This window comes from Aotus nancymaae, unplaced genomic scaffold (assembly GCF_030222135.1).
Source record: "Aotus nancymaae isolate 86718 unplaced genomic scaffold, 86718_ANA_hifiasm-v0.15.2.pri h1tg000106l, whole genome shotgun sequence".
Taxonomy (NCBI): Eukaryota; Metazoa; Chordata; class Mammalia; order Primates; family Aotidae; genus Aotus; species Aotus nancymaae.
The window spans coordinates 1,221,134-1,239,833 of NW_026988521.1; the positions used below are offsets into that span (position 1 = coordinate 1,221,134).

Sequence of the window (18,700 nt, forward strand, 5' to 3'; positions counted from 1 at the left end):
TCAGGTGATCTGTCCGCCTCGTCCTCCCAAAGTGCTGGGATTACAGGCATGAGCCGCTGCGCCCCGCAGGACTTGCCTTTTAAGGTGTCTTTTCGGCTGGGCGCCGTGGCTCACGCCTGTAATTCCAGCACTTTGGGAGACTAAGGTGGGCAGATCACGAGGTCAGGAGATCGAGTCCAGCCTGCCCAACCTGGTGAAACCCCGTGTCTACTAACCATACAGAAATCAGCCGGGCGTGGTGGGGGCGGATTCCCAGAAGCAGGTTCCCCGCCGCGTCCGGGCCCGGGCTCCGCAGCCGCCCCTCCCCTGCTTCCTGCAGCGGCCCCGGCCCCACCGCATAGGGGCTGAGCTCGGAGTCACCGCGGACCCCGCCTCGCCGGGTTCGGCGCCCGGGTGGGTCCACCTCAGGCCCTCCCGGTGCGTCCCGCGGGGCAGGAAGGAGGCGAGGCCCAGCCGCCCCGCATGGTGCCGGCGTTTCCCCTGGCCCGCCCGCGGCGGCGGCTCCGGACCCGCGGAGACCTCGCCTGCGGGACCCGCCGCCAGCACTCCGGGCCCGGCCTCCGGGACGGGGCTCGGTCTGCCTCCGGGGCGGGGCTTCGTCCTCGGGGGCGGGGCTCGGTCTGTCCCTGGGGCGGGGCTTCGTCCCCGGGGGCGGGGCTTGATCCTGGCGCGCAGGACCCCGCGAGCCTCGCCCTCCCGCGCCGCACTCCGATTGGCCGGCGCCCGCGGGGCATTGTGGGCCGCCCGTGCGCCCGTTCCGTCGCCGCTACCGCCGCAGCCTCCTCGACCTTGCTATGTCGAGCTCCCCCGTGAAGCGCCAGAGGATGGAGTCCGCGCTGGAGCAGCTCAAACAGTTCACCACCGTGGTGGCTGACACGGGCGACTTCCACGGTGAGGACGGCGCGAAGCCTCGACTTCCCCCGGTCCCCTGTTCCGGGACGCGGACCGGGTAACGGTGCCCCGAGCGGCTCGGTTCCGGGGGAACGAGCGCAGGTGCCTCGTCCTGGGGCCCGGGTGCCGTGAGGGGAGCGGGGTCGGGGGCGGCCGCGAGGGGAGCTGGGTCCGGGGAGGCCGCGAGGGGAGCGGGGTCCGGGGAGGCCGCGAGGGGAGCGGGGTCGGGGGCGGCCGCGAGGGGAGCGGGGTCCGGGGAGGCCGCGAGGGGAGCGGGGTCAGGGGCGGCCGCGAGGGGAGCGGGGTCCGGGGAGGCCGCGAGGGGAGCGGGGTCCGGGGAGGCCGCGAGGGGAGCGGGGTCCGGGGCGGCCGCGAGGGGAGCGGGGCCCGGGTGCCGTGAGGGGAGCTGGGTCGGGGGAGGCCGTGAGGGGCGCGGGTCGAGCTGGGGTCGGCGGTGCGGGCAGGCCCTTGGGAGCCGTGGGTACGAAGCCCGAGCCGCAGCCTCGCCCGCTCCGTCCGCCCAGGGTGGGGTGAGCTGCGCGCTGTGCGCCCTTGGGAGCTTCGGCAGCTTCCAGAGCCTCCGAGTTCGGGAGACGCCGGGGGGAGCTTGGAGCTGACTCCACGTGGCCGGTTTGTGGTCGGCCGGCTGCGACTTTGTTGGGCTGATTTCCCGGCGGAGCGGGAGGAGCTACTGTCGGTGCGCCGCCGCGCTTGAGCCCTGCGTGCCCGGGGGTGGCCCCGTGGGCGGCAGTGCTGGGCCTGGGTGGGCGGCCACCGCCAGGCCGCCGTTTGCGGGAACGCCGGGCGCACGAGAGCACAGGGTTGTTCCGCTCTCAGATAGTACATTTTCTTGGGATTGAATTGTTTTCATTGGAGAGATCTTGGAAAATACAAAGAAGGGTTATTTTACTAATACTTCGCTCTTCCGTCCTCTGCAGTGCAGAGTAGATGAGCCTTGTGTCTGTGTTTTGTGGAGAACAAGTAATATTTTTTAAGAAAATCATAGAATGTTTCATGGATGAATGCTGTGAGCACCTAATACGGAAGTGACTTCCTGTCTTTTCTGCTTTCTCATGGTGACTTGAGAAACAGGCTTTAATTCCTCTTTGTTAACAGTAAGGGCATTGTTTATCCAGCAGAGCCTGAAGAGTGAATTGGCATGTTTGGCTGCTTAACCATAAAAGATGGGGATTCAGTGATTGGCTTGAGGTGCCACAGCCTGCTCCAAACCCCTCTTTGGGAGATCCAAAGCTAGAGCTGTGAATCTCTCACACACACAGCCCCCTGTTGTAGTCCAGACCTCTTTCTTCATAAGAAAGCAAGTGCCAGAAAAGTGGCTGCACATTTTTCTGATTGTCAGTTTTTTCCCTTCTTAGCACGGAGAATAATTTGCAGCTTCCTTAGTGGACAGAGCCCTTATCTGTATTGTTCCTTGCCGACCCCCGCCAGTTAGGGCACAGCTGGTGGGAGTATCAGATCCATTACACTTGGCAGTGCAGGGCCAAGAAAGATGGATTTTCCTAAACCCATATCCGTAGGGGGCTTTGGGGATCCTGTTTTTGTTGTTGTTGTTTTGTTTTTTAAGAAATCTTCTGCCCCAAAACCTAAAATACAATAAAAATAAATAAATAAATAAATAAATAAATAAATAAATAAAAGAAATCTTCTGGCCAGGCGTGTGGCTCACGCCTGTAATCCCAGCACTTTGGGAGGCCAAGGCGGGTGGATCACCTAAGGTCATTAGTTGGAGACCAGCCTGACCAACATGGTGAAACCCTGTCTCTATAAAAAAGGATAAAATAAATAAATAAATAAGAAATCTGGCCACGCACAGTGGCTCACGCCTGTAATCCCAGTACTTTGGGAGGTCGAGGCGGGTGGATCACCTCAGGTCAGGAGTTCAAGACCAGCTAGACCAACATGGTGAAACCCTGTCTCTACTAAAAATACAAAAAGCCTGGCATGGTGGTACCTGCCTGTAATCCCAGCTATTCAAGAGGCTGAGGCGGGAGAATCGCTGAACCCAGGAGGCAGAGGCTGCAGTGAGCTGAGATTGCGCCACTGCACTCCAGCCTGGCGACAGAGCGAGACTCCATCTCAAAAAAAAAATCTTCTGAACCCAAGTCGTGACATATTTTTAAATAAATGTTAAAAAAAAAATACATTCATTGATAGTATATGTTCATAAATGTTATGTAATTGTAAAATGGACTGTTGGGTTTGTGATCTGTATTTTGTGAAGGTTCTTAACTCCTTGAGGGAGGAAGGCACAGACCTCAGAAAATAGAATCAAAGCTGTGAATGCTCTTCCCAAAAAAATGTGACCCTCTCCATTTTGCATTCAGTTTAGAGGTCCCTGGACCCCGAAACCCATTTTTGCCCCAATGGGCCTTGATTTTGTTTTAATTTTGTAAAAGCCGTTTGCTGAAAGCTGACTTTATCAAGGGGTGATTTTACACAAAGAAATGGGTTCTTTTCAGTGCCTCATTCAGTGCATTCTGGCACACCTGTGTCAGCACTGTGCCAAAACTGGCTTTTTCTTAACTTGTCATGTTGAAATGAGGATAGACGCACAGAGGTTGCAAAATCAGGCCATACAGTCTCATGAATCTTTAACCAGTGTCCCCCAGTTGTGATATCTTGTGTGACCACGGCATGGTATCCACACCAGGAAGTGGGCACTGGTGCAATGCTGGCGCTGTTACAGACTGCAGACCTGGCTCAGGGCTCTCCAGTTTTCCCCTGCATTGGGGCAAGGATGCTATATTACAATTTCATAAAATGTGTAAATTTCTGTGACCACTGTGATGGGACATAGCTGTCCCATTGTCACTGAGATGCCCCTGTGTCCCCAAGAGCCACCTCATTCCCTGTTCCTTGGCAACCTCTATTCTCTACCTCTATAGTTTTGTCATTAAAGGGCCCTTTGAAAGTACTTACTTCAGCCTGAGCAACATGGTAAAACCCCATCTCTACCAAAAAAAAAATTAGCCAGGCGTGTTGGCACACACCTGTAGTCCCAGCTACTCAGGAGGCTGAGTTGGGAGGATCACTTGAGCCCAGGAGGTTGAGGCAGCAGTGAGCTGTGACTGTGCCACTGCACTCCAGCCTGGGAGACAAAGCAAGACCCTGTCCCCCACTGCCCCCCCCCACAAAAAAAAGGTACTTATTTGCCAAATAAAGTTACTGAACTGGCTAATCTCCTCTTCACCTCCACTTTCCATTTGGACAGCCTGATCAACAAGATCCTAGGTTAAGCCTTGTTGGCTTTGAATTCCTACCTTGGTTACCTGAGAAAGAACTAATGTGTTCAAAGAAACAATAGTTTTAAAAATAAAACAATCCTTGGGTTTTTGTTTTTGGGGGTTTTCTTAAGACAGGGTCTTGCTCTGTCACCCAGGCTGTGTGTTGGTACAATCACATGATACAACGAGGCTCACTGCAGCCTTGACCTCCTGGGCTAAGATGATCCCCCCTCACCTCAGCCTCCCAAGTAGCTGGAACTACAGGTGTGTGCCACCACTCCCAGCTAACAGCCCTTGTTGAAGATAACCATGTGGTGCTTATGTTGAAGTCAAAATAAAATGTAGAGACGAATCTCTAAATTTAATGATTTATTTGGGAAGAAAAAACTGCAATTCAGGCAGACTAGGTGGTCTTCGATATGTCCAAAGAGCAAGAGAAAGTTGGGGCCAGCCACTGTGGTTCATGCCTGTAATCCCATCACTTTGGGAGACTGAGGCAGGGGATCGTTTGAGCCTAGCAGTTCAGGACCAGCCTGGGCAACAAAGTGAGACCACATCTCTACCAAAAAATTTTGGCTGGGCACGGTGACTCACACCTGCAATCCCAGCACGTTGGGAGGCCGAGGTGGGTGTATCACCTGAGGTCAGGAGTTCAAGACCAGCCTGGCCAACATGGTGAAACCCCATCTCTACTAAAAATACAAAATTAGCTGGGCGTGGTGGTGCATGCCTTTAATCCCAGCTACTTGGGAGGCTGAGGCAGGAGAATTGCTTGACACCAGGAGGCGGAGGTTGCAGTGAGCCGAGATCACACCATTGCACTCCAGCCTGGGCAAGAAGAGAGAAACTCCGTCTCAGGAAAAAATAAAAAAATTAAAATTACCCAGGAATGGTGACTAATTTTTTAGCCACCTGTGATCCCAGCTACTCGGGAGGCTGAGGCAGGGGATCGCTTGAGCCTGGGAGTTAGAGGCTGCGGTGAGTCCTGTTTGTGCTGCTGCTCCGCAGCTTGGGTGACAGAGACCTTGTCTCAAAAAAAAAAAAAGTCGGAGGTTTTATAAAAGAGGAATGTTCCATGTTGCTCTTTGAGAAGGTTCATTGGCACTAGCAAGGTTCTGGAGAGCTGGTGCGTTTTCATCTGTGAGTAATAGTGGTGGAGAAAACTAGTCTCAGAGTCACCGCAGGTTGTTTCAGCAGCTGTTAGATCAACTGGCTTTAGGTTATGGCGGCAGTTTCAGTAGCCAGGTATGCATTGAATTACATTTTTGTGGCAATGTTATGTGTCCAGAGGACTCTACCCCCCAGCTTCTTGACTTTGTTGTAGTTGGGTATAACAGGAATCATGCAATTCGTATGACCAACTTTTTATATTTTCCTGTTTTGATCAAGTTATTTCTCTGAAAGCGTCACTGATCAACCATTTTGAAGGTAGGTTAATTGTCTGTCAGTGCTGGGACTGACCTGCCCACTTTGGAGGGAAGGTATGAGGGTTTATGTCAGCGACCTGGGCCACATTTGAGCAACAAAGAGACCAGAAGGAAAAGTGTTATCAGAGCAGGTCTGTTTGGAATCCAGCCTCAAGTTCCCTCTTACCAGTTTCACAGGATCAGTAATCTCTGGATGTTGAGCTAAGATTATCCCGTTAGGAGAGTTGGCTTTGCAAAGACTAGAAGGTGATAAGAACAAAGTTTAAAAATCATAATACAAAAAATAGCAACAATATAATAAATCTACTTTGAATAATAGTTCTAGCCAGGCGTGGTGGCTCACACCTGTAATCCCAACACTTTGAGAGGCAGGTGGATCCCTTGAGGCCAGGAGTTCAAGACCAGCCTGGGCAACAAAAAGTGACAGTTTGTCTCTAAAGAATGTTCTTAAGTTTATTTATTTATTGAGACAGAGTCTTGCTTTATTGCCAGGCTGGAGTGCAGTGGTACGATCTTGGCTCACAGCAACCTCCACCTCCTGGGTTCAAGCAATTCCCCTGCCTCAGTCTCCCGAGTAGCTAGGACTACAGGCGTGCCCCCACCACGCCTGGCTAATTTTTTTGTATTTTAGTAGAATCGGGGTTTCACCATGTTAGCCAGGATGGTCTCTATCTCCTGACCTCGTGATCTGCCTGCCTCAGCCTCCCAAAGTGCTGGCATTACAGGCATGAGCCACTGCGCCCAGCCCACAAGTTTATTTTATTTTTTTAAAAGAATGGTTCTAAACCATGAACCTGGCTAGGCGTGGTGGCTCATGCCTGCAATCCCAGCACTTTGGGAGGCTGAGGCAGGAGTATCCCTTGAGCCCAGGAATTCAAGACCAGCCTAAGTAAGACAGACCATGTATTTTAAAAAATAATAATAGCAATAGGCTGGGCATGGTGGTTTACGCCTGTAATCCCAGCACTTTTGGTGGCTGAGGCTGGCAGATCACTTGAGGTCAGGAATTTGAGACCATCCTGGCCAACATGGTGAAATCCCTTCTCTACTAAAAATACAAAAAATTAGCCGGGTGTAGTGGCAGCTGCCTATAATCCCAGCTACTCAAGAGGCTGAGGCAAAAGAACTGCTAGAACCCAGAAGTCAGAGGTTGTAGTGAGCCGGGATTGCAGCACTGCACTCCAACCTGGGCGATAGGGCAAGGCTCCATCTCGAAAATAGTAAGGCACGAACGTAATTTTGAAGGTAACTGATGTGTGTGCATGCATGTGTGAACACAGTTCCTGGCTCATAACTCCCGCAACCGTTGTTCTAATGTTGGGGCACTCTAGGCCTCAGGTGCAGGCCTCAGAAAACAGAGTTTCTGTCGCTGACCTTCTCTCCTTTCACCTGCTTTCTCTTCTCAAGGCAGGACTGTTTTCTGCCTTTCTGTTTCGGAGCTGTCCGTAAAGAAATTCTCTACTACTTTTCTAACTGGGTCATAAGACCCTCATTTCAGAAAAAAAAAAAATACTGCTCAGCTTCCAGTGAAAGGAGAAAAAAAAAAGTACAAAGACCTTCATTTCAGAAGGGGTCCCACCACATGCCCTGGAGAAAGTGTTGCACAGAGGCCAGTAAGAATCTGAACAGAGAGGCATTGCTGGGTTTCCTCACTCAGTAGATGATAGCCCTTTTGTCCAATAACATTTCAGCAGGGCTGGCCATGCTTCAATCTTGTCTCTCCAATAGAGTCTCCATAAAAGGCCCAAGAAGACAGGGTTCGGGGAGCTTCCAGATACCTGAACACGTGGAGGCTCCCACAGGGTGGTGCACCGGGGAGGCACTGTGCCCTTCTCACATGCCTTGCCCTGTGCATCTCTTCATCTGCATCCTTTGTATAATAAGCTCGTACATGTAAGTAAGTGTCTCCCTTAGTTCTGTGATCTGCTCCAGCAAATTAACTGAACATGAAGGTTAATTCAAGTTGGGGACCCCAATGATGCCAGTGGGTCAGAAGTTCTGGAGGCCCAGACTTGTGACTGGTGGGAAGTGAATAATGGTTTGGTCGGGGCTGAGTCCGTAAGATCAGCGTTCACATCTGGATCATTGACTCTAGACCGGACGCCTCCTTGTGGGGGCACAGCAGTGGGAAGCACATTTTCCAGTGGCCAGCACCCTCCCAGCTCTCACCTCTCCCATGTAGTTACAAGTCAGCTCTTGCAGTGGCGCTTAGAGTTTGTTTTTCATCATTGTGCAAACAGCCGCCTCATGACAAACCATTGGTCACCAGGAAGAAGGTGTGACAAGTGTGGCTGCACCCCACTTTGGGAAATGCTTGATTCCCCTAACATCCTTGGGACTTACAGGGTTCCTTCACGTGTTTCCAGCTGGAAGCAAGCACTCATTTTTCCTTTTGAAAATTATTTCCCTAGCCATCGATGAGTACAAGCCCCAGGATGCTACCACCAACCCATCCCTGATCCTGGCTGCAGCGCAGATGCCCACTTACCAGGAGCTGGTGGAGGAGGCGATTGCCTATGGTCGGAAGCTGGGCGGGTGAGTGCCTTGGACTCGGGGTTGCGGGAGGGAGTCCCAGCTAGGCCCTCATGCTAGTCTAGTTGGCCTTGTTTCCCTCCCTAAACTGAATTTTAGTTCTCAAACACCATGAACTCAAGGGGGGAAGAAACTGTCTTTTTGAAATGAAATCTGCCTGGAGTAACCTGCACCTGACGTAAGCGAGCAGAGTCTTGCCATGTGTGCACCCTGTAAGCACCACCCCAGTCAAGAAATGGAGCATTTGCAGACCCAGAGGCCCCCCACTTTGCAGTCAGTCTCCCCGGCTCTGGTAACACGTATCTTCTGGCTGTCTTTTTTTTTTATTATTTGTGAGATGGAGTCTTGCTTTGTCATCCAGGCTGGAGTGTAGTGAAGCAGTCTTGGCTCACTGCAGCTTCCACCTCCCCAGTTCAAGCAGTTCTCCTGCCTCAGCCTCCCAATTAGCTGGGATTACAGGTGTGCGCCACTACTCCTGGCTAATTATTGGGGTGTTTGTTTTTTTGTTTTTTGAAATGGAGTTTTGCTTTTGTTGCCCAGGCTGGAGTGCAATGACATACAGCTCACTGCAACCTCTGCCTCCCGGGTTCAAGAGATTCTCTTGCTTCAGCCTCCCGCGTAGCTGGGATTACAGGCATGTGCCACCACACCTGACTGTAATTTTTGTATTTTTAGCAGAGATGGGGTTTCACCATGTTGGCCAGGCAGGTCTCAAAACAGTGCTGGGATTACAGACGTGAGTCACTGCACCTGGCTTTTTAATTTCTTAACAGCTTTATTGATATAAAATACACTAAGTACACAGCCTGATGGGTTTTGGTAAATTTGTGCAATGATGCAGCATCATCACAGTCTGGATTTTATAACTCCCAGAATGTTCTCTGGCACCTGTTTGCAGTAGGTCCTCAGTCCCTTACCCAACCAAGCGACTGCAGACCACTCTTCATGCCCATGGCTTTGCATATTTCAGATGTCATTTTAGATTCTCTCCAAGGTAATTCACAGCTGGAAGATGGTGCCGAGCAGGCAACTTGGGCACCACACAGGACAGGTCCCTCTCTGGTACTGGCTTCGCTTAGGTCCAGCTGGCTGGTGAGTGGCTCCCCTGACCATTGTGACAGCCACTCCGGATGCTGAGTCTGACCCTCCTCTCTCTCATCCTAGCTGGCTCCCCTTTCCTCCTCTCATGGGGGTGTTGCGCCCCTGTGGCATCAGCCAGGCCTAAGGCCTTGGTGCTTCTGGTATTGTATTGGGTGACACTGGTGCCTTTGCTTGGCTGGGTGATCAACAGAGCTCCGCCCCCATGTCCAGGTAGCCCAAGGACTTTTTTTTTTTTTTTGGAGACAGAGTCTAGCTCTGTCACCCAGGCTGGAGTGCAGGGTCACAGTCTCAGCTCACTGCAGCCTCTACCTCCTGGGTTCAAGCCATCCTCCCACCTCAGCCTCCCAAGTAGCTGGGACTACAGGTGCATACCACCATGCCTGGCTAATTTTTGTATTTTTTTGTAGAGGCAGGGTTTCACCATGTTGCCCTGGCTAGTTTCAAACTCCTGAGCTTGAGCAATCTGCCCACCTTGGCCTTCCAAAGTGCTGGGATTACAGGCATGTGCCTGATTATAGGCTTGAGCCACTGCAACTGGTCTGGCCCAAGAATTCTAACCCTTGACAGTCTAACTGAAGATCTTCCTATGTGTAGTGAGCTAATGAGGCCACTCAGATAGTGGCTCATTTTGGAACAGCATCATGGACTTCACCTGGTGTCTGTCCAGTGACTTTGAAGAGATGGAAAATACAATATTTTGCAAGTGCCAAAAGATGCAGGGATGCAGTTTGGGATGATGAAGAGAGCTCTGGAGATGGATGGTGATGGTTGAACAGAATTGTGAATGAGCTTAATACCACCACACGTAAAAATGATGGGCTGTGGGCAGTGGCTCATGCCTGTAACCCCAGTGCTTTGGAAGGCCAAGATAGGAGGATCCCTTCGGCCTAGGAGTTGGAGAACAGCTGGGCATGGAGGTGTGCACCTGTAGTCCCAGCTACTTGGGAGGCTGTGGCGGGAGGATCACTTGAGCCTGGGAGGTGAAGGCTGCAGTAAGCCGTGATCACACTACTGCACTTCAGCCTGAGCGACCCTGTCCTGGGGGAAAAAAAAAGGTTAAGATGGAAATTTTATGTTATATGTTATTTTACTACAATAGAAAAAAATGTTTTGACAGAAAAAAAGATGGAGGGAAAGAAATTTGGCAAAGAAATAACAGAATTCGGCCGGGCACGGTGGCTCACTCCTGTAATCCCAGCACTTTGGGAGGCTGAGGCAGGCGGATCACCTGAGGTCAGGAGTTCGAGACCAGCCTGACCAAAAAGAAATAACAGAATTCATTTTGTAGACTCTTGTGCACTTAAATCTCAGAAGCTTCTAACCTACGTTTTTCCCTTTGAATTTCAGGTCACAAGAGGACCAGATTAAAAATGCTATTGATAAACTTTTTGTGTTGTTTGGAGCAGAAATACTAAAGAAGATTCCAGGCCGAGTATCCACAGAAGTAGATGCAAGGTAAGTATGCTTGCTCCTGTGTAGGGTCAAGGCCTACAGGGTTGTGGGGTGTCCCCTGTCACTGTGCTGAGGTGCTGGATCTGAGAAGTAAAGAGACAAGACACTGAAGGACTGGAAAAGAGCAGCTGGGCTCGGGGGGCCACACCACCTACAAGCGGAGACAGGCGAGGCCCCAAACATGCAGGAGCGTCTGTATTTATTGGGTATAGGTTAGGGGGCAGGGTAGTGAGTGAGGTCATCTTAAGAACAGTGATAGGGTCAAGACAGTCATGCATGCGATAAGCAAAGGGTCCACCCCCATTAGGTCACCGAGGCAAGGAGGTGGGCCGTGCGCAGTGAAGAGGGTGCAGTGTGCGATATCTCTTATCTACGGTGCAGGCTACTTCTAAGGACTTCTATAGGCGGATGCTTTGAGTCAGCACAGTAGCTGAAGAGCTGACAGGGAATACAGCCACCTGATGGCAGCTTCCAGTGATTTCTACAGGAGGATGCTTTGAGTCAGTACCTAGCAACAGAGCCCAGGGTTCACAGCCACCAGGGCGCGATTATACCGGAGGGGTTTTAAGCTCTCGGATGCTCGAGGGCTTGCCAGCCTGAGGCCAGCTTCCACAAGAACTGATGCAAGGTACTGCAACTCCCTTTCAGGACGAGTGACTCTTGCTCCATGCCTGCCATACAGCGGGTATCTTTAGGATACTGAATGCTGCCACCTGGGCCAGCCTGTCATGTAGCACATGCCCTTTCAGGCAGGGGCACTACCACTTGGGCCATAGATTCTTGTTCTGGTGTAACTGTTTTTCCCTTAATTCATGCTCTGCACTGTGTATGCTCTAGATATTCCTCCGACTATAAGCAAGATATGATTATATATATATAACTGCTTATTCCTTAATTCATGCTCTGCACTGTGTGTGCTCTAGACATTCCTCTGATTATGAACTAAGATAATTATATATATATAGGGAAATAGCTGAGTAGTAAGATATTCTTCAGGCACTAATTGTGCCAGGGATCTGCTTAGCTCTCCTTCCTCTATGCCCAGATGGGGGGTTACCCACACTCCTGCACTGGACGGGCTGGTCAGGTGTCCACTGTTAAACACATGAATGCCAAGGTGAGGTCAAGGGGCTGTTCCACCCATAGTCTCCATTCCAAGAGAAGGTTTATTCTGAGCTCTCCCATAGTTGGTACTGAGGACCAAGAGCTTCCTGTTTAGCAACTGATCTCTAGTGTTTTTTTTTTTTTTTTTTTTTTTTTTGAGACGGAGTTTCGCTCTTGTTACCCAGGCTGGAGTGCAATGGCGCGATCTCGGCTCAGCTGCAACCTCTGCCTCCTGGGTTCAGGCAATTCTCCTGCCTCAGCCTCCTGAGTAGCTGGGATTACAGGCACGCGCCACCATGCCCAGCTAATTTTTTGTATTTTTAGTAGAGATGGGGTTTCACCATTTTGACCAGGGTGGTCTCGATCTCTTGACCTCGTGATCCACCCGCCTCGGCCTCCCAAAGTGCTGGGATTAAAGGCGTGAGCCACCGTGCCCGGCTCTAGTTTTTTTTAAATACAAATTATAGCCAAGGGATCCCACTGAGGACCTTTGATTGCGAGACTGGGTGTGAGTTGCTGTCGGAGCCATTCTGCATGCCTCGTGCGAGGGGAAGGTGGGCGGGTGGTGGGGGTTTGGTGCTTACGGTGCAGCTCAAAACTGACTTCGGCAGGCACCCTGCCTCCAGCTTGCACTGCGTGGTGCGCATCCTACCTGATCTGAGGGGATGGGTTCTTGTTCCCACAGGCTCTCCTTTGATAAAGATGCGATGGTGGCCAGAGCCAGACGCCTCATTGAGCTCTATAAGGAAGCTGGGATCAGCAAGGACAGAATTCTTATAAAGCTGTCTTCAACCTGGGAGGGCATTCAGGCTGGAAAGTAAGTAGTCCCCCACAAGGAAGGAGCTTTCAGATACTCTGTCTCTGTTGTTGGTGGGCAGGATCTAAATGGCATCAGGCAGGTTTGACTCTCAGCCCTGGGGCATGCCAGAATGGGGAGCACAGCCCACAGCTCGGACTTGACCAGCTGATGTCAACCTAGATCTGCCCTCTGCTCCAGAGCCAGCTCCCCAACTTGCTGGTGATCAGAAATGAAGGGATTCCCAGGAAGTGCCATTCACCCACCCAGCAGAGAAGAACAGCCACTGGTTAACACCTGCAAATTCTGTCTTTCATTCCTCTGTCCTGATCAACACAAACCTATATTTACATGATTTTTAAAAAGTAAACTATTGTTGGCCGGGCGCAGTGGCTCACGCCTGTCATCCAGCACTTTGCGGGGGCCAAGGCAGGAAGATCACCTGAGGTCATGAGTTCCAGACCAGCCTGGCCAACATGGTGAAACCTCATCTCTACTAAAAATACAAAATTAGCCAGGTGTGGTGGCGTGCACCTATAATTCCAGCTACTCAGAAGGCTGAGGCAGGAGAATAACTTGAACCTGGGGGCAGAGGTTGCAGTGAGCCAAGATCATGCCACTGCACTCCAGCCTGGCAAAAAGAGCAAAACTCCATCTCCAAAAAAAAAAAAAAAAAAGTCAACCATTGTTATAGAAAATATATGCTGTAATCCCAGCACTTTGGGAGGCCACAGCAAGTAAATCAATCGCCTGAGGTCAGGAGTAAATTAGCTGGGCATGGTGGCAGGTTCCTGTAAGCTACTCGGGAGGTTGAGGCAGGAGACTCGCTTGAACCCAGGAGGCGGAGGTTGCAGTGAGCTGAGATCACACCATTGCACTCCAGCCTGGGTAACAAGAGTGAAACTCCGTCTCAAAAAACAAAAGTTTTTAATTAGCTAGGTATGGTGGCGAAGCCCTGTGGTTCCAGCTACTCAGGAGGCTGAGGCGGGAGGATCGGTTGAGTCTGGGAGGTTGAGGTTGCAGTAGCTATGATCGCACCACTGCACTCTAGCCTGGGTGACAGAGTGAGACCCTGTCTCAGAAAAATGAAAACAAATATATGTACGTTCAGAGTGGAAGAGAGACAGAAAATGTCTAAAGCAAAGTAAAACTCCTCTGTGGTGTTCTCACCAGTAGCCAGTGCCAGCTACACTTAGATCACATCAGTAGGAGGTGTGCTGTTGCCACGTCTCTGTGTTTGCATGTTCTACCACCTGCCATCACTACCTGCTTTGAGATGCGTCTCACTTTTTCACCAAGGCTGGAGTGCAGTGGCACGGACTCAGCTCACTGTGGCCTTGACTTCCAGGCTCAAGCGATCTTTCCACCTCAGTCCCCCAAGTTGCTGGGACGACAGGCAGGCACCACCATTCCTGGATAATTTCGCCATGTTACCCAGGCTGGTCTCGAACTCCTGGGCTCAAGAGACCTACCCATCTTGGCCTCCCAAAGTGCTGGGATTACAGGCATGAGCCATTGTGCCCGGCCTCGTTTTTTATGTGCTGAAAAATACTCCATTGTACGGATAGGCCATAGTTACTCATCTGTTGATGGACACATGGTCAGTTTCCGCCTTGGGAACTGTGATGTATATTGCTGCTCTGAATACAGATGTGCTAGTTTTGCTCTGGACACGTTTGTTTCTCATGGACGTATGCCTAGGAGTGGAGGAACTGCAGGCTGTTTCCCAGCTCCGCTGTGCCATCTGCCCTCCCCTTGCCGGGTGTGAGCTCTGCAGCCACACTTGAACACCCCTGTGTGGCCATGTGGCAGAGGCACCTAGGGAGGGGGATCTTGTGTTTGAAGGTGCCTGAGCAGAGGCTTGCTGTCTCATCCCATGCCCCAGCCACATGGCACAGTATGGGCACTGCCCCGTCCTTGGGGATCAACCCCAGGATGTCCAAAGTGCACTGGGATTGGGGCAAGGGGCCTAGTGTGGCCAAGGGGCTCCTCTCAGCACACACCAGGGTGCTGTGGGCTGCTGCAGGGTGGCCCCAGGAAGGGCTAGGGTGGAGCAGGGTGAGGACTAGACTGTGGTAGGGCTGACTCAGTGGTTCGGCCTGGGAGCTGAGCCCTGGTGAGTTCTGGGATGAGGTGAGGGCCTTGTGCAAGAGCAGGGGCCTCCTTGCCTTCATCTATTGTGTAATGTGGGTTGGAGAAAATCCAGCTTGTCTATTGTGTAAGGTGGGTTGGAGAAAACCCATAACCCACTATCCATTTAGAACCCTCTTGAGTATTACAGATTTGTTCTCAACAATGGCACGAGCCTGTTCCTGCCATTTTTAGTTTAAGGCCCCATGAGCACCTTTGGCAGCCTGTGGCTCTGGGTGGGCGTCTGGCCCGCACTTACCTGCCCCCGCCCCGCAGGGAGCTCGAGGAGCAGCACGGCATCCACTGCAACATGACGTTGCTCTTCTCCTTCGCCCAGGCCGTGGCCTGTGCCGAGGCGGGTGTGACCCTCATCTCCCCATTTGTCGGGCGCATCCTCGACTGGCATGTGGCAAACACCGACAAGAAATCGTACGAGCCCCTGGAAGACCCCGGTGAGGGTCCCCCTGAGGTAATGGGGTAAGGGAAGAAGCCTCAGCCGCACCTCAGGCGGGAAGAGCCTGAGATGGAGCTGGTGCATCAACAAGCAGTGAGGTGCACAGGTCGGCGCGGGGCAGCAGGGATGTCGGCTAAGGTAGTGCAGTCGGCAGGCACTGGGAGGGCAGGCGGGGCGGTACCTCTGCGGACGCTTTCCTAGACACAGGCTGGTCTCCTTCCAGGGGTAAAGAGCGTCACTAAAATCTACAACTACTACAAGAAGTTCGGCTACAAAACCATCGTCATGGGCGCCTCCTTCCGCAACACGGGCGAGATCAAAGCGCTGGCCGGCTGTGACTTCCTCACCATCTCGCCCAAGCTCCTGGGAGAGCTGCTCAAGGACAACACCAAGCTGGTGCCTGTGCTCTCAGCCAAGGCGGGTGAGGCCCCTCTGCCCTGTGGTGGTGCGGGGGAACCTCCCACCTTGGGGCAAGGACATCTCGGGAGACATGAGGGTGAAGTGAACCTCAGTAGAGGGCTGGGCTTCCCTAACACATCTCATTCTAGTCCTCAGCTGAGGCACAGTGGGCTGAACCCCACTTCAGTGTGAGCCTGGCTGGGGTTGAGGGCTGGCCCTGGTGGGAGATGCTGGGCAGCAAGCTCAGGGACAGCTCAAGGGCCAAGGTGGGGAGGGACACAGCTGGTTCTTGTCCCCGCAGCCCAAGCCAGCGACCTGGAAAAGATCCACCTGGATGAGAAGGCTTTCCGCTGGTTGCACAATGAGGACCAGATGGCTGTGGAGAAGCTCTCCGACGGGATCCGCAAGTTTGCTGCTGACGCAGTGAAGCTGGAGCGGATGCTGACAGTGAGTGCTGTGTGTGGGCAGCCGCAGACATCCGCTGAGCCCCACGAGAGTCCAGGCCTGGGCATGGGTGTTAAAGTTGGGCAGAGACCCCAGGTCTCATTCGCGGGCTGCCCAGCAAGAGGGGCCTGCTGAGGCCATCGGGGAGGACGGTTCCCCTTGGTGGGTCGTGGCTCCTCTCTGGCCTGTGTGGTGACTGACTGTGGTGTTGGCCACCCTGTGGCCCTGGCCCCCATTCAGGGCCCAGAACCCACAAGGGCCTCCCTCCTTCAAGTGGTGCCTTGTGGGGCTTCACGGTGCGGACGGCAGGGGTGGCGAGGCCGACCGTGCCCCTCATGCTGTGCTTGTTCTTAGGAACAGATGTTCAATGCAGAGAATGGGAAGTAGTGCAACACCTGCGGCTGGACTCCGGGTCTGCACCGCTGGCCAGCTGGGGCCTGACTGCACGTGGCTTGTGGTGAATCTTGCATTTTTACCAGTTGGAGCAGGGACAGATCATAGATTTCTGATTTTATGTAAAATTTTGCCTAATACATTAAAGCAGTCATTTTTCCTGTGCTGTTTCATTCACTGTCTCCGTCCCCTTTGTCCCCTAAACATCACCTGCCCCAGCTGTGATGGGCTATAACATAGGCCAGGACTCAGAGATGGGGTCGGGGTCAGGGTACCCCAGACACAACCGCCTGTGCCACTACCTGGGAACCAGGTCAGGGTTGTTGCTGGGTGGCCTTTTGACAGGGGTCCCTTCCTCGGTAGGGACCTGCCTGAGCCCTTAGACCTATAGGGTGCATCGGTGGAGCTGGGTGTGGGTAACCCCCCATATAGGCACCGAGGAATGAGAGCTAAGCAGAACCCTGGCACAGTTAGTTAGGGCTTGAGGAATATCTCAGTTTACAGCGTTACTACTCAGCTATTTCCTTTTATATAATCCTTTACATAATCATATTAGTTTATAGAATTAGGGCTTGAAGAATCCCTTTATATAATCCTCTATATATTATCATATAATAGTTGATAGTATGAGTACCTAAAGAATATTTCCCTACATATATACCTATAATTATATCTTAGTTCATAATCGGAGGAATGCCTAGAGTGGACACAGTGCAGAGCATGAATTAAGGAAGAAGCAGCTTATAATTGGAGAAATGCCTAGAGCAGACACGGTGCAGAGCATGATTTAAGGAATAAGCAGCTTATAATCGGAGGAATTCCTGGAGCAGACACAGTGCAGAGCATGATTTAAGGGAAAACAGTTACACCAGGACAAGAACCCATGGCCCAGGCAGCAGCGTTCAGTATCGTAAAGATACCCACTGTATGGCAGGCTTGGAGCGAGAGCCACTCCTGATAAAGGAGTTATAGGACCTTGCTCCAGTTCTTGTGGAAGGCTGCCCTCAGACCCACAATCCACCTTGGTGACTGTGAACTTTATCAGCTCTTGCTACTGTGCTGCTCGAAAAGCATCTTCCCACAGAACCCACTGGAAGCTGCCAGCAGGTGGCGGTAACCCTGACAGCTCTGTCACTGCTGTGTGACTTAAAGCATCGTCCCATAAATCTTCTTAGAAGTAGTTTCCCATAGATGGAAGTATTGCACATGCACCCTCTTCACTGCGCACGGCCCACCTTCAAGCCTCGGTGACCTAATGGGGGTGGACCCCCTTACTGCACACGGCCCTTGACTTCATGGGAACCCGCCCCTTGCTGCGCACTGTCCACCTCCTGGCCTAGGTGACCTAATGGGGGTGGACCCCATGTTTTATTGCTCACGACCCTATCACTATCCTTAAAGATGATTTCACTCACTGCCCTGCCCCCTAACCTATACACAATAAATACTCACACTTCTGGACATTCGGGGCCTCGCCTCACTCTGCTCATAGGTGTCGTGGACCCCCGAGCCCAGCTGCGTTTTCCTTGCACTTCTGTGTCCTCTCTATTTCTCGATCCTGCGCCTCAGCACAGCATAAGGCTCACCCCACGACCCTGTGGGGCCCTCAGCCCTACACTGGGCGAAGGGTATGCTTATGATGCCAGGGGCTCCCAGGGTGCTGTCCCAGGTGGGTCACAGATGAATGCTGATGCAGTCTCAGGCCTCCAAGCACAGGCACGTGTGGACGCCTGCCAGAGGAGCAGTGCCAGCCAGACCCTCCCTCCTGCTTTTGAGGGCCTGGGCCTCCTGTTCCCTGTCAAGGCTGCCCCACCGTGCCCCCATCTTGTCCTGTTGTGGCTGACACCTTGCAAGGGATGCCAGGTTCCTGCATGGGGTCATGGCATCACCTCGTGGGAACAGCACAACATGCACCAGCCACAGGCTTTGAAGCCCCCATCCCATTTTGTTTGTTTTCAGACGGAGTTTCACTCTTACTGCCCAGGCTGGAGGGCAATGCTGCAATCTTGGCTCACTGCAACCTCTGCCTCCTGGGTTCAAGTGATTCTCCTGCCTCAGCCTCCCAAGTAGCTGGGATTACAGGAATGTGCCACCACACCCAGCTAATTTTATATTTTTAGTAGAGATGGGATTTCACAATGTTGGCTAGGCTGGTTTCAAACTCCTGACCTCAAGTGATCCACTTGCTTCAGCTCCCTAGAATTACAGGCCTGAGCCACTGTGCCTGGGTTTTTTTGTTTTTTTTTTTTTTTTTTTTTTGAGACAGAGTCTTGCTCTGTCACCCAGGCTAGAGTGCAGTGGTGTGATCTTGGCTCACTACAACCTTCGCCTC

At 52.3% G+C, this 18,700-nt stretch overlaps 1 protein-coding gene across 1 annotated transcript; it reads left to right on the plus strand.

Annotated features, from left to right (window-relative positions):
• Positions 1 to 741: 741 nt before the first annotated feature.
• On the plus strand, positions 742 to 16,541 carry TALDO1 (transaldolase 1). Its single transcript, XM_064370303.1, has 8 exons — positions 742 to 891; positions 7,975 to 8,098; positions 10,544 to 10,651; positions 12,438 to 12,569; positions 14,955 to 15,130; positions 15,356 to 15,553; positions 15,833 to 15,978; positions 16,330 to 16,541. Exons 1-8 carry the CDS (start codon positions 795 to 797, stop codon positions 16,360 to 16,362), a joined length of 1,014 nt encoding a protein of 337 aa, XP_064226373.1. The 5' UTR covers positions 742 to 794; the 3' UTR covers positions 16,363 to 16,541.
• The last annotated feature ends 2,159 nt before the right edge of the window (positions 16,542 to 18,700 follow it).